At 47.4% G+C, this 14,523-nt stretch overlaps 1 protein-coding gene across 3 annotated transcripts; it reads left to right on the plus strand.

Moving 5' to 3' along the window:
- The first annotated feature begins 657 nt into the window (after positions 1 to 657).
- On the plus strand, positions 658 to 13,453 carry LOC115141452 (reticulon-2-like). Of its 3 annotated transcripts, XM_029680332.2 has the most exons (10): positions 658 to 783; positions 1,843 to 1,896; positions 2,434 to 2,952; positions 3,596 to 3,802; positions 8,778 to 8,985; positions 9,479 to 9,617; positions 11,820 to 11,889; positions 12,179 to 12,225; positions 12,345 to 12,403; positions 12,641 to 13,453. In XM_029680332.2, exons 1-10 carry the CDS (start codon positions 753 to 755, stop codon positions 12,714 to 12,716), a joined length of 1,410 nt encoding a protein of 469 aa, XP_029536192.1. In that variant the 5' UTR covers positions 658 to 752; the 3' UTR covers positions 12,717 to 13,453. The 3 variants fall into 3 exon arrangements, with proteins under 3 accessions (XP_029536192.1, XP_029536193.1, XP_064856271.1); XM_029680333.2 differs by lacking the exons at positions 658 to 783; positions 1,843 to 1,896; positions 2,434 to 2,952; positions 3,596 to 3,802 and adding an exon at positions 6,103 to 6,218; XM_065000199.1 differs by lacking the exons at positions 658 to 783; positions 1,843 to 1,896; positions 2,434 to 2,952; positions 3,596 to 3,802 and adding an exon at positions 6,272 to 6,292.
- The last annotated feature ends 1,070 nt before the right edge of the window (positions 13,454 to 14,523 follow it).

Below are 14,523 nucleotides of genomic sequence, written 5' to 3' on the forward strand. Positions count from 1 at the left end.
TAAGGTCTACTCCTGTTATATTCGGCTCATGTGACAAATAAAATGGGATTTGATTTGATTGGCAGAAGTAGCTTCAGGCAGCACACCAGAGCTACAACGGGCTGGACTACAGTCTGTGCTGCTGCTGCTGCTGCTACTCCTGCTTACCGCCGCCAGACAATCTACAAATGTACCCTTCTGCTGTGTCTAGCAGTCTCACACGTGGGTTATACGAAACACCTAGTACGTCTGTCTCTGTGTGGGAGGGTGCAAAAGGACATGTATTTTTAATGAGCTCGATTATTTCCCTTTGTTATGTGCATGCAACAAGGCAAAGCCCCGTAAGGTGCTTATGTGAATTTACAAAAGCAGAGATATGCTCCGCTCGGCTGGATGCACACACAAATGATTAGACATGAATGGAAAGAAGGACACACACACGCACACGCACACACACACTCTTTCTCTGGCTCTGCCTGTGCTGCTCTCCTGCTGTCATGGTGACGTGAGAGCAAGAGAGGGAGGGAGGGAGGGGAAAAGAGAGAGCAGGAGAGGGAGGTAGGGAGGGGCCCGTGAGCGAAAGGAGGAAGCGGACGGTAAATAGAGGGAGAGCCAGAGACAACAGCAGTGCTGCATCGGTGGAACAAGAAAGAGTGGGAGGGAGGTGGAATAGGGATAAAGCACGAGAGAGAGAGAGAGAGAGAGAGAGAGAGATCCAGAGGAAGAGAGGGGGGCTTCCAGACTGGATGGGCCCAGCGGTGCCTTAATGGAGCATGGGCCAGGTTCTAGGATTCTCCCGCTGCAGTGAGTGTGTCGGTTTTTGTCTGTCTGTCTGTCTGTCTTTCGCATCCCAATCTATCTGTATAGCATCTGTACTAGCCATGTGCATGGCCATCACTCTCCCCTCTCTTTCTCTCCCTCCTTCACTTTCTCTAGCTTCCTCCCTTGATAAACACATGGTTGAAAGGATTGATGGATGGATGCAGTGCAGTGGCAGACACACCTCTTTCTTCTCTTTTGTGGAGACCATTGCAGTTGTGTATGTGTGTTCTCAGGATGTGTCGGCTATGTGTGTGTGTGTTCTCATTGGCTGAGCACTGGTTATGTGTGTGTGTTTGTGTCTGGTATTATGTGTGTTTGTGTGTGTGTGTGTTTGAGATAGATGAGGATGAAAAAAAGCTGTGTGTTGTTTTGCTGTCTTCATTTTAGCCAGGGCTGCCTGATCTATTGGGTGATCTGAGGCAGGAGGCTTGCTAATGTAGGCCTCTCGCCTGGCTGCTTTGCCAGAGCTGATCTGTGCTGTCCGAGGGGGAACATACTGCAGTTAGCTGTTAGCATTATATATGCAAACACTAATGACATTTCTTTTAAATACTGCGTCTTGGAAAAAGGCTCCTCAAATGCCTGGATTCGAGCCATGGATTCTCCTAACAAAAATCGAAATGAAAACCTTTCATTTGCTCTCTCAGTCTCATCTCAATGTATCGAGACACTATTGAAATACAGCAGGTCATCTGAGAATAGGCTGTGTGGTATGACGCTTTTCTGCGCAATGTACTGCTTTTGAATGTGATACAATGCTTTAGTAGGTGATGTTGAGAGGAAAACTGTTATCTTGATAGTGTCCTCTCTCTAGGCGTATACGCAAATAGGCCTTGGCTAAAAGATGCAGACATCGAAATAGAAGGAAGAGAGGAGTTGTAGACATGCACGGTATGGAACAGCCTCCAGTTTGGCCAAGCGGCCATCAGTTGTAAATCAGTAGTTATTTAAGATAAAAAAAATTGTCTGTTTGATACTGTATAGTTCCCCAGCCAATGGTAATAAACACGTCTCTGATGAATCTGGTTATTTTTCTTCCAGAGGAATATGGTTCTGTCTCCTCCACACCTGATTCAACATCTCCCTGCACTGAAGGTAACATCACACAAGGCATACACACTGTACACGTTTAGAAATGGACCGTGTGAATGATTGAACTTCAATATGGGAGAATCATAATATGGGAGAAAAGAAAATCATACTATGACATGTCCACAAAGTCTATAGGTGTAGCCTGAGATTGATTGTGTCGATTTGTTCGTTTGAATCTGGAAACATTACTCCCAATCAAATGTGTTTTGCATCTTTGGATGTTGCTCAGCGCTCAAAAACATCAGAGGACGTGTCGATGAGTAAGCAACATCAAACGGCTGCTCCATAGACATTAAAGTCACAGAACATGGGATATGGTTTTGGAATGATATTGCGTGCTTGCATAGCTTTACCTCCCAGGATGAAAGTTTCCAATGTAATGCTTGAAGTTTTTAGCTAAGTTTATAGCTTAACAAAAAACGTATACAATTTCAATGTATAACATGGATAAAGGACAGAATAACAAATGTAAGAAATACAAAAATACTTAAAGCAATATAGGTTTTGCTTTAAGGCTTTTCCTGTGCCTGTTCTCTCCAGGTGGGAATGAGGAGTCTGAGCTGTACGACCTGCAGACGGCCAGGGAGTGGTCTGACGAAGAAGATGGGGGTCCGGAGGATGATGACGGTGGAGCTTCATCCCCCTCCATTTGGGGGACCCCGAGACAGAACTCCTTCGAGCCCACCTTCTCCTACATCGCCATCGCCGAGGCCGAGGCAGGCGGATCCTCACGACATCATCGTGACTCATCGTCAGGGAGCCGGCGGAGGAGCGGGGCCAGGGGAGGCCGCACCTCCCTGAGCCGCACGGACACAGTGGAAACGCTCCTCCCCCTGGACTCCCCCGACGTGGAGTGGGACCCCCACGCCTTCCTCGCCCGAGAGGAGGAGGAGAGGGAGCAGGAGGAAAGGGAGAGGGAGGTCCACAGACAGACTGAGACAGTCCATGCATCTCTCCTAGATACTGAGATTGAACCTCAGGAGAGGGACACAGAGACCCAGAGAGGGGAGACAGAGCCCCTGGAGCCCCGGCACTACAGTCCCTCAGAGAGCCCCCAGGGTGAGCTCACTATGGGGCAGTGGGGATGGGATGGGGCAATCTAGATGGAGGGTAGATGGGATCAGGGTAGATAGACCTGCATGGAGCTACATGAAGCTACAGATAAAAGCAGAAGCTACTGCATCTTTTCAGGCTTTCTAGCCATTGAAATCACACAGTTGGCGAGGATACTGCTCGAGGGTAAATGGGTGTAAACTCTATGTTTGAAAATGGGTGACGTGTCCCATTTGATGGTACATAACATGGCTTACACACAACACAACCGAGTTGAGCTAATACTGTGTGTGTGTGTGTGTGTGTGTGTGTGTGTGTGTGTGTGTGTGTGTGTGTGTCTCTCAGTCTGTCTGTCTCAGTCTGTCTGTCTGTCTGTCTGTCTGTCTGTCACACCATGACCACAGACGAAGTCAGATACCACTGTGCTTAAGATTCCCTGGGCAGCATGCTCTCTCCTGTTCTGTAGGGTCAAAATGAGCGTGTTTGGTTATAAGATTTCTAAATCACTGTTCATTGTAAAGTAGGTGAGGCTAAATAATGACATCGTTTGATAAATTACACTTCTAGTTAATCTAATGCAACCTGGTTGTAGAATAACTTGATGCTGAGTGATGACATCATCACAATGACCTTGTGTTCTGTTTCTCAGCGGCATCACCGCCCCCTGAACCTGAGTCTCTCGTAACCATGGAAACCACCGTCACAACGCTCACGGCCGCGCGACCAAGAGGCGGCCTCACCGATGACGTGCCATCCGCTTCCTCCACTGGTCGAAACACTCAGGAAGAGCTGGTCAGCGAACAGTGGTTTTCAGCGTTCAGCCTATCAGGCCCCGCGTTATGCATCCACGTAGCAGGTAACATTTGTAGCACATCTTGTCTATTTCTATGTGACTTTCCTATCTTGGATCTACTTTTTACATTTTGAACATCTACCATCCCCTTGCCTTTGCCCAAATCAATCTATTTTGGCTTCTACTACATTATCTTACGTCACATAGCAAGTCTGGCAACGCGGTTGTGCTAGAATGACGCCATCTGTCGGAAGACAATGACCCCTACCCTGATACCTCACTCCCAACCCCTATCCTGATACCTCACTCCCAACCCCTACCCTGATACCTCACTCCCAACCCCTAACCTGATACCTCACTCCCAACCCCTACCCTGATACCTCACTCCCAACCCCTACCCTGATACCTCACTCCCCCCTAACCCCTAACCCTGATACCTCACTCCGAACCCCTACCCTGATACCTCACTCCCAACCCCTACCCTGATACCTCACTCCCAACCCCTACCCTGATACCTCACTCCCAACCCCTACCCTGATACCTCACTCACAACCCCTACCCTGATACCTCACTCCCAACCCCTACCCTGATACCTCACTCCCAACCCCTACCCTGATACCTCACTCCTAACCCCTACCCTGATACCTCACTCCCAACCCCTACCCTGATAACTCACTCCCAACCCCTACCCTGATACCTCACTCCCAACCCCTACCCTGATACCTCACTCCCAACCCCTACCCTGATACCTCACTCCCAACCCCTTCCTCGATACGTTGCTGAGAGCACAAAGCCTTCCTCAATCAATCCTTTTCAAACCACACTGGAAATAAAGATAACCCTCTCACTGCTTGAGCAACACGGACCCTGGAATGTAATTCCGCGGTGAGCGCTGAGTGTTCCATTGTGTCTCCATGGCAACATTCCCTTGGGATTCCCGAGAGCTAATGGGCTACTTGTGCAACAAACAAACAAAAAATCTGTCTGTTTTCCTGGTTTGTCTGTATGTATGTCTGCTCGTACATGCACGCTGACACCCCAATCTTTCCGCTTCCCTTGGATCACTGTACACATGATAAAGCGAATGTGAGACAGAGCAGTGAAGGAGAGAGAGAGAGAGGAAATGTCTATTCTTTTGGAACTTTCATGAGTCATGTTTACTGTTAATTTTTTGTTGTTTATTTCAATTTGGTTTAGTATTTATTTCACGTGCTTTGGCAATGTAAACATATGTTTCCCATGCCAATAAGGCCCCTTAAATTGAAATTGAGAGAGAGAGAGAGAGAGAGAGAGAGAGAGAGAGAGAGAGAGAGAGAGAGAGCAGGGGTGAGACAGATGAAATCTATCTTCTCCGGACTCCATGGTCGATATGGATCACTCTTCAAGGGGGGCGCCACTCAATATGGACCTCTGGCATGTCTTCCAATCTTATTATAGTGGGTGGACTGGGGGGTGGCTGGCCCGGGGGCTGGGTGGACTGGGGGCTGGGTGTACTGTACTGTCCACTCCCCCTCACACTGACCCTGGGTGATTAATGGCTGGTCAAGCTGTTGACAGGCTTGAAGGGTTTCTAGATATCATGTAAAGCAAACCATCTGGTTTCTGCATCAGAATGGGGCTGAATGTGTCAGAACATGTTTTACTCCCCATGTTTATTGTGAGGTTGGACTAGCCGGTTACAGGTTAGACTACCCTTATGTGCATCTGAAAAAATTGAGGCTATTTGAGCTATTGTCTGCACTCTTACAAAAAAAGGTGCGATCTAGAACCTGAAAGGGTTCTTTGGCTGTCCCCATAGGAGAACCCTTTGAACAACCCTTTTTTGTTCAAGGTAGAACCATTCCATAGAGGGTTCTACTTGGACCCAAAAAGGGTTCTCCCATGAGGACAGTCAAAGAACCCTTTCTAAGAGTGTGTACTTACGGGTAGCACGGTACCGTATGTATGGCACAATAATGTGCATTTACTTCTATGCCTGCTCCTTTGTTAGCTGTTGCCTGTTCGATCTCTGCTTACGTAAGTGTTTTGTGTAATTCTATGTCTGTGTCTATGTCCGTTTCCATGTGAGTGTTTCTCTCTGAATGTCTGTGGTTATGTCTCTTTGGGTCTCTAGTGGTTTGTATGCCCTCTATGTTATCCAGCTGTGGCTATCTATGTGTATACCAACATGTTTCTCTCTCTCAAGGTTTGTCTCTGTCTGTGCATGTACTAAATGTGTGAATAAGTGAATGTACTGGGTATCTTATCTTACAGTATCTCTATATCTATCTGTCTATCTACATTGGAGTCTCCATGAGTCTTGAGGGGGCGGGCCCTGTTGGGCAGATTATTTTTGGCTGAAAGGTCTCTGTACTGCTGACGGGGCAGGGGAGGCCAAAAACAGCTCCGAGTGGCAGAGAGAGAGCAGGGGGACTGTGTGAGAGTCAAAGCGAGAGAAGGGGGATCGCCCGAGCAGCAACCAAAATGGCCAACATTAATGGTAAGACCCTGGCCTCAGAGAGACAAGATGGAGACAATATGAGACGGTGGCAGTCGGCACACTTAGATCTATCAGTGAGTTGACTAGGCGGGGAGGCAAGGGACCTATTGAATGGGCAAAGCAGTGTCTCTTTTCAGACACCGGCAGGATCAGGGCACGGTTAGAGTTCCAGTGCCTGTCGTCCTCAGCCGTCGGGGCGTTTCCACATGTGGGGACTGACTGTCTGTCCACTGCAGAGCCGTGCATTTAGTGACCGTGAGTTTGGAGAGGAGTCTGAACGTCAGGAGACCAGCTACAGCCATGGGTCTTTAGGGGGGATTTTGACCACTCACTGACCAGGAGTGTTTGAGACCGTACCAACTGTGCAGAGTTGTGTGGGTCTGCCTGCTTAGCAATGGGACCAGTATCGCAATGTTTTTTTTCCATGGCAAAAACAACACTTTTTGGTCCATTAAAAATCTGCTCATCCCATCCCTAGAGGTGACCATCCGGAGTTGTGTTATAGCTTTGTTACAGCATGTAGGGGCCATCTGTGTGCTTGTTTCTGTATGTAAGAGGCTAGTAGCGTGATCAGCTGATCTGTGCCCCCATTTGACAGGGTTACCTCTTTGGGCAGCAGGGTTGGCAGAGCCAAGGTGTTTCACATGGTCACTCTGGGACTTCCCGCACGCACACCGTAGTGTTACAATGGCTGGGTGGTGGTTATAGTTGTGGTGGTAAGTAATGCCAGGTCAGGCTGCCAATTGGTTGACTGGTAATGTCTCATGTTGATGTAACGATTGAGTCATTCACGGTCAGGCAGTCAGTGCTCAGCTCTGTGTTGGTTAGTTCAGTCAGAGTGCTGCGTTGGCACAGATAGAGAGGTTTCACTAAGATTATGGCAAATGCAGCTTTCATTTTGATCTGTGTGTGTGTGTGTGTGTGGGGTGTATTCCCCCCCCTTCCCGCTTCATGTTGTCTGTACTGCGTATGTGTGTGTGTGTGTGTGGGTGTATTTCCCCCTCCCCCTTCCCGCTTCATGTTGTCTGTACTGCGTATGTGTGTGTGTGTGTGTGTGTGTGTTGTATTCCCCCCTCCCCCTTCCCGCTTCATGTTGTCTCTGTACTCTTCTCAGAGAGTTCATTATATCACTATATTAACATCAACCAATATAGTCATGGCTTAGTATAGAGGCAACCCATTGGACCGTAGTCTAACTTGCTGTGGTATTTCTTCCTTTTCTTAGTGCACTTAGTCTGTGCATTGAACGGTCTTACCACGTGCTGGTCAATGTCGCAAAGTGCCAACACATCAAAGAGGGCTGTTTGCTACAGTTCCACCTGTTGGGACAATGGACAGGTGTGTGTGTGCTGGAGGCTTTGTGGGTATTAAAAGTATGTGGTAATGTTTATAAATAGTCCTCCTGCTGGTCAGATATATCAGTGCACTCTATTCTAATTCCCAGGCTCACTCATACACTAATAGCCATGGAGTAATGACCACATGCCTTTGTCACTGCAGTTTACCACGTCCGAGGGTTAGCGAGCTGCTGGTGTTCAGCTTTATTACACTGTGCTATCAGTGTTTTGGTTGTAATGTTTGTTTTGTTTGTAGCTACTTTTAACTATTCCATGGAGGGGTTAGGCCAGGGGAGCCTCCATTTTGACACTGAGAGGGCCCAGTCGCAGCGGCTCCAGTTGCTGGGTGACTGATCGAGGGAGACGGACAGGGTGCAGAGAGGGGGTGGTAGCGGGCTTGAAGACTGTCAGCAGGTGCTCTCCGAGTCAACATTTAAATTCAGGGTTCCTGCAAAGTCCCCCTCTCCTCTCCTATTTTCTTTACTCTTCTCTCGCCCTTCCTCTATACCAGGGGTGGGCAACTCCAGTCCTCTGGAGCCTGATTGGTGTCACAGTTTTGCCCCAGCTAACACACCTGACTCCAACAATCAACTAATCATGATCTTCAGTTTAGAATGCAATTTGATTAATCAGGTGTGTTTGCTAGGGATGGAGAAAAAGTGTGACACCACTCAGGCCCTGGAGGACTGGAGTTGCCCACCCCTGCTCTATACAGAGTGCAGGCTATATTAAGCCCAGGTTAGGCTTGACGTCTCCCCCTGCCCCTGTGTGTGTTTTCTCTCTGCCTGGTGATCACTGTCCCTCTGCTCTGCCTACGCACAGCTGAAAGGCCTTCTGGCCCACCGAACACTGGAGAGTCAGAGCCAAACAGGGACTGACTGGCTGGTGATGCTGTGGGGTTTTTGTTAAAAGCACATAGGCAGGAACAGTGAGGAGGAGAGACTTGCAGCTGTGACTGTCCTTGCTGCCTTTCGCAAACCAACTAAAATAGAGGACGTGTCAAATGCAATGGGCTTTGTCCCCTCCCCCACCCTGCTTCAATGAAGACTTCTCTGAGTCCATGTTAGCTTCCACTCTGTTCCTCATTGGTTTATATGTGAAGAGAACATGTAGACTATGAAACGTTCTTATTTCTCCACCTTTTCTCCCTCTCTTGTCAATTCCCCTCCCCATCCCTCTGTTACCATCTATTATCCTCCTTTCTCCCTCCTCCTCTCCTCAGTGATGGATCTGATCTACTGGAAGGACACAGAGCGTACAGGCATGGTATTCACAGGGCTGGTGGTTGGCCTGCTGTCCTTGTTCCAGCTCAGCATCATCACAGTCATCTCCACCATCTCCCTGGGCGCCCTGTGCTTCACCGTCTCAGTCAGCCTCTACTATAAAATCCTGCAAGTGCTCAACATGGGAGACGGAGTGCACCCTTTCAAGTGAGTGACTCGCCAGTCCTCTCCTCTTTTCTCTCACCCCCCACTCCCTTCCACTCTTATTTATTTCCTCTCTTCTCCAATGATGCAGTGGGAGTGGAATTCAGGAATAGTTTCTTAATTGGCTGGATTCCCCTCCCCTCCCAAAATAAATCCTGCCTGGGCTCACAGTACAGTGGGCTTTGCCTTTAAAAAGAAAAACGACAGTGTGTTTTATGATTTGTTTAGGCTAACCACTGCTGTTTGATGAAAAACAGTCGATAGACTTCATCCATCAGGATCTGAAAGGAACGTTTTACTTTAGTATCTGCGCTGCTGGAAATAACCGAGGCATGAGACAACAAACTGTGCATGCATCCGGGTGTGTTGGTGGCGACGACCACTCATTTTCTAATCAACACCCTCTTCCCTGCTTCCTTGACCCTGGACTCTATCTCCATCACTCCACCTCTATACTGAGCCCTCCTTTTCGACCCCCCTCTCTTTCTCTCCTCAGGGCGTATCTGGACCTGGACATCAGTTTCAGTGGGGAGCTGGCGGACCAATACACGCAGAAGACCATCGTCACAGTCGTCTCTGCTGCTAACTCACTCAAGAATCTCTTCCTGGTTGGAAACCTCTTTGACTCTCTCAAGGTGAGACTGCCTGGGTGTTGGATCTCATCGATCTTCATCTGGAATTGGCCAGAATATGACTGTGTAACTTTTTTATATGCTCCCCTTTCGACGGCTCCTCTCGATCTCTAGTTCGTTCACTTAAGGTTCAAGTAACTTTTTACACAAGGAAGTCCTTCAGAATGGCATAGACCTTTAGTCCCTAAAAATACGCCTCTCTCTCTCTCTCTGTCTTGCTCTCTCGCTCTCTCTCTCTCTCTCTGTCTTGCTCTTTCTCTCTCTCTCTCTGTCTTGCTCTCGCTCTCTCTCTCTCTCTCTCTCCCTCTCTTTGTCTGTCTTTTAATCTCCTTCCCTTCTCCTTGTCTTTTGAACCCTGTCCACTATCGTGTTTACAGGAGGCCATCTTGTCATTGCGGATTTACTTCACCATTACTACATCTAGCTGTCTGGGCTCTTCTCTCTTTCATTCGAGCAGGCATCCCTCCCTCCCCTTTCTCTATCCATCTTTTTCTCTTTCTCTGTTCTGTTCTGTACTGGCATCAGCCTGCCTTCCCGTTCACTGGAGACGACGACGTTGTTATGCCTTCCGTCGCCAAATGACGACTGTGTTTCCGAACAACGCCGCTATCAGAGACAGCTGTTGTCATACCCACAACTCACTGTGGCTCATACGATTGTGATAATCATGTACATACAGTCCCGCAGCTTGAAATGTGTCCTTGTTTTCGGTCGCATCGGAGTGGCATCCATTTAGTACAGCCTTTTCTTACCCAAAGTCACTACAGGTAAACTTTTATTGGGTTTGCAATGCAGTAGCGGGCCTGGAGAGCCATCACACTGCTGCGGTGTTATGAAGGAACTGATAACTGGAGTGCCTGTACAGATACACTACTGCCCTACATGTTGACATTAAGAATCACAGAAAACATCCTATCAAAAAATGATTTTGCTTTTGCCATCAAAAAGCACAATGATTTTGAACTTTTTGTATTCAATTTTGCAGCAAACTGGCAAGGGTAACAATAAGAAACATCTTCCCTTTACAAGTGTCCGTGAGTGCTCTCCAAGCATTGCGGTGGTGTCGTTTTTTTATGGAGGCTAAAACAACATAGTGCTCATGCGAAGGTTACTTTCAACATTTTGCCGAGGCCATTCAAAGGCTCTTGTCCTTTCCTTCTCCCCATCCTATGTATGCGTTTCATACAGAACATGAAAAAAAAGGTGCTATCTAGAACCTGAGAGGGTTCTTCGGCTGTTCCCATAGGATAACCCTTTGAAGAACCCTTTTTGGTTGCAGGTCGAACCCTTCTGAGTTCCATGTAGAACCTTTTCTACAGAGGGTCAGTCCCGACATATCGGTGAAGCATGCTCCCTTGTCATAGTAAGGCAAAACATACAGCAGATGTTGTATGCTTGCAAACCTCCGGCTAATGACAAAATCTAAAGCTCAATTCGTTGCCAAATGATAAAGCGTTTCTGCTAGAAACCTTCCTTTTAGACTTCATTCATTTTGTCTCCAGTTTACCAGGAAAGTAGAGCTAAAACATTTGGCACGTTGAATCAACAACAGTCATATTGGTTGCACCATAAATGCTTCAAGGGTTAAATGTAAATTAGCAGCAGGAGTACTTAGTGTGACTTATCTCGATTTAGTGAGAGCCAGTGTGACTGTGCCACGTAGCCTTGAGCCTGAGCCCCAGAAGCCCCTGAGTCCCGCGGTCTCAACCCTGACCTGGCCGGTATGTGACATGGGACACAGGTGGCTGTTCACCCAGTTACAGGGTACGAGAGGAGTTTCGTCTTCTCCGAGAGGTTGGGGGGGTCACATTTCAGGATGGGGGTAAGTGACAACCCACTGAGCTGTATTGCACCAACTCCAGCAGGGTTGTGGCGGATGATCTGGGGAAACATGTACTCATTCATTTGTCAGGGACCATGTGCAATTTGAACATATGATGCATGCATTCATTTACATATTACGTTTGAGTCATTCGGCAGACGCGCTTATCCAGAGCGACTTACAGTTCAGTGCTTTCATCTTAAGATAGATAGGTGGGACAACCACCCACACTTCAAATGTACGCACGCATGACTAAGTTGCAATGGCTAAAGTCGTCCGCTAAATAGGTTTACATTTTGATGGGATTTGCCATTGCTTCATGCAAAGAGTACATTCAATTGTCTATGTGGAGCTCACTGTGTGTTTCCTCCCGTTCTTCTCAGCTCCTGGCTCTGATGTACCTGGTGACTTTCCTGGGAGTCCTGTGTAACGGCCTTACAGTGCTCATCATTGGTGAGAATCACAGACACCGTTAGAATCAGCATTTGAATAACTTTATTGTCTTGCCATTCAATAATCACGACGTCCCGTTTGTCCTGTAGAGGCGGACACCATCGGTTGACGAATGCTGACGTTGTCGCAGATTGTACTTCTAGTATTTCAGTTGAAGACGGCGCTCACTGTATATTGTTGTTTGATTTGAATGAAAGGGCGCGGGCCACGTTGTTAGCCTGAAGGAGCTGTGTACTCAATCAGAAGGCTCGACACATGCTCACTCCTCCCCTTCTGTCTTCTTCTCCAGCTGTGATCACTGTCTTCTCTCTACCACTGTTCTACAGGCAGCACCAGGTAAAATCTCACTCACGCTGCGGACAGCTGCTCTCCTGATTAATTCAGCAAAAGGAGGTACTTCTGTCAATTGTTCAAATGACGTGTGTTTCTCACCAATACCTCTTTTGATGTTCCAGGCAAAAGTGGACGGCTTCTTTTCAGGAATTCAGGCAAAGATTGACAACGTCAAGGACATGTGAGTATAGCGCCATCTTGTGGCACGACAGTGGAATGAAACATTCCTCTCTCCTTCCTGTAGTTTTCCATTGCAGCTCTGCAGACCCTGAACTGAATTCTGAATCACTGTGACATTTACTCAATTTGTAATAGCTGGCAGTATTGGAGAAAGGGTATGGAAAAAGCATATAACCTTTGTCAATGACCAAATGTAAATGAGATCATGTGACATTGACCCCTCTCTTTAATAATACAGTCTCCACAGAATTGCCCAAGGTGGTGGCCCCACCCCTGACCCAACCCCTGGCGGTGCGAAGCCCAAAACACAATGAGGAGTAACGGCGGACAGGAGAGGAGGATGAGGAGCAGAGAAGAGGAGGAGTTACAGGCTGTCACTCAGATGTCTTACTCGGCAGTCTGCTCAGAGCTCCAGAAGGCGGAGCTTCTGAGATTGGGCAGGTTGTGTGGGGAGTCGAAGCATGGGGTTGGGACACGATGATACTGTTATGGTGGGATAGGGTAGGTTGCTACTGGGTGAGGATGAGGGAACGGAAGTGATATCTGGACGAGAGTTGTTGCTGTTTCAAAGGGAGATTTAAGGCATTGCCTACATGGGGGATTGTGGCTTGAATGGTACAGACAGCTGCAGTCCAGTAAAATAATAAGACTGATTGGAACCTCTGATTCTAGGAGACCTGTGGGTTCCTTATTGACAGTTGTATATCTGAACAGAGGGAAGTAAAAACTTCAGTATAGAGTCCAGCAGGACTGGAGTTCACCAGGAGCTAGGACGGGGTCAGAAATTGGAGTTCACCAAACCGGAGTTCACCATTATTCATAGCAGCCTAACACTTGGAATCAGGATGTGTGTGTGGTAGAGTCTGTGTGAGGGAATGATGGCACTTTTGTGCTCATGACGAGTGTGTGTGTGTGTGTGTGTGTGTGTGTGTGTGTGTGTGTGTGTGTGTGTGTGTGTGTGTGTGTGTACACAGTATGTGTGAGTTGACATGCAGCTCGCTGATCTGAACCTGTTACCTGAGAACTATTAAAACCACAACAGTTCTTTTCATTTCAAATGTTCTGTTTCTTTTTGCCCACGTGATCATCCCCACAACATTTGGTGTTCATCGACGTTGAGCGTCTTCCGTTCTTGTTTCAACAGACTGTACAACCAGTGAGGTTTCTAAAAATGGCCTTCAGCTGCAGGATGCAACAGCACAGTCAGAACCAGGCCTCGAAATGCATTTTCTGAATTCACAGTCGAGAAGACAATGATCAAAAATGTACACCGTATGACTTTTAAAGATCCAAATATCCGTGAGAATGGAATTGGGGGAAATTAGGATTTCATCTGAGATTGAGGTCAAATGAATCTGGGTAATAAAGTACTGAGTATTGACGGTTAAACCAGACATCTGATGTTGGAGTATTGAAACAGTTCTATTAATCTCCTTCATTGCCAACCAGAATATGGTTTGATAATGACAGGACAATTGTTATGGAAACAGAGGCACACACATGTCCTTCTGGAAATGCATCGAAAGTGTTCATGCAAAGGAGTTGAAAAAATAAAAGGGCTAGATGGACCATTTGAAGATCTATGGAGGGGGGTACTGTTACCCAAACGTTGAACCCCAATCACCCACACAGAGGGTACCCTCGAGCCTAATCTCTCGTGGACAGATGCACGCAAATGTAGGACGGTATGGTTGAGTCTGCCAACAGACTTTGGAATGCGACGACAAACGAGGAACTTTGCTCCAGTGTGCCGATTTTGATTTTTTTTTAAATATCACCTGACAAATCAAGATTTCACAGGTGTTTGTGTCTTTCAAATTTCAGAAGGGGAGGGAACATTTGGCCCATGTTTGGGCTGAGCGTTTCAGTTTAGGGGGGTGGAGACTTATTAGTATCTTTTTCTCATACATCTCACCCAAGAACCTAAATGAGCATCTGATGCAGTTTTGGGGTTTCTGTTTTAGTGTTTCTGAGATTACGTCTAGCCTGAAAGGGTGTTCTGAGAGCGATGACTCAATGCGTGCCTTTCTATCAACAGTCCCATTAGTGCATGAACTGAATGATTTTCCCTGGCTAACCAAACGTCCCAACAAACGATTTAAACGACGGCGGTCTCAGAGC

This window comes from Oncorhynchus nerka, linkage group LG14 (genome assembly GCF_034236695.1).
Source record: "Oncorhynchus nerka isolate Pitt River linkage group LG14, Oner_Uvic_2.0, whole genome shotgun sequence".
Lineage (NCBI taxonomy): Eukaryota > Metazoa > Chordata > Actinopteri > Salmoniformes > Salmonidae > Oncorhynchus > Oncorhynchus nerka.

Excerpts from the sequence above, each read along its gene's own strand:
- LOC115141452 (XM_029680332.2), top strand. The coding sequence starts at position 753 with ATGGGCCAGGTTCTAGGATTCTCCCGCTGCA. Across the intron at positions 3,803-8,777 it reads GTTATGCATCCACGTAGCAG|TGATGGATCTGATCTACTGG; the intron begins GTAACATTTGTA and ends TCCTCTCCTCAG. Across the intron at positions 9,618-11,819 it reads ACCTCTTTGACTCTCTCAAG|CTCCTGGCTCTGATGTACCT; the intron begins GTGAGACTGCCT and ends CGTTCTTCTCAG.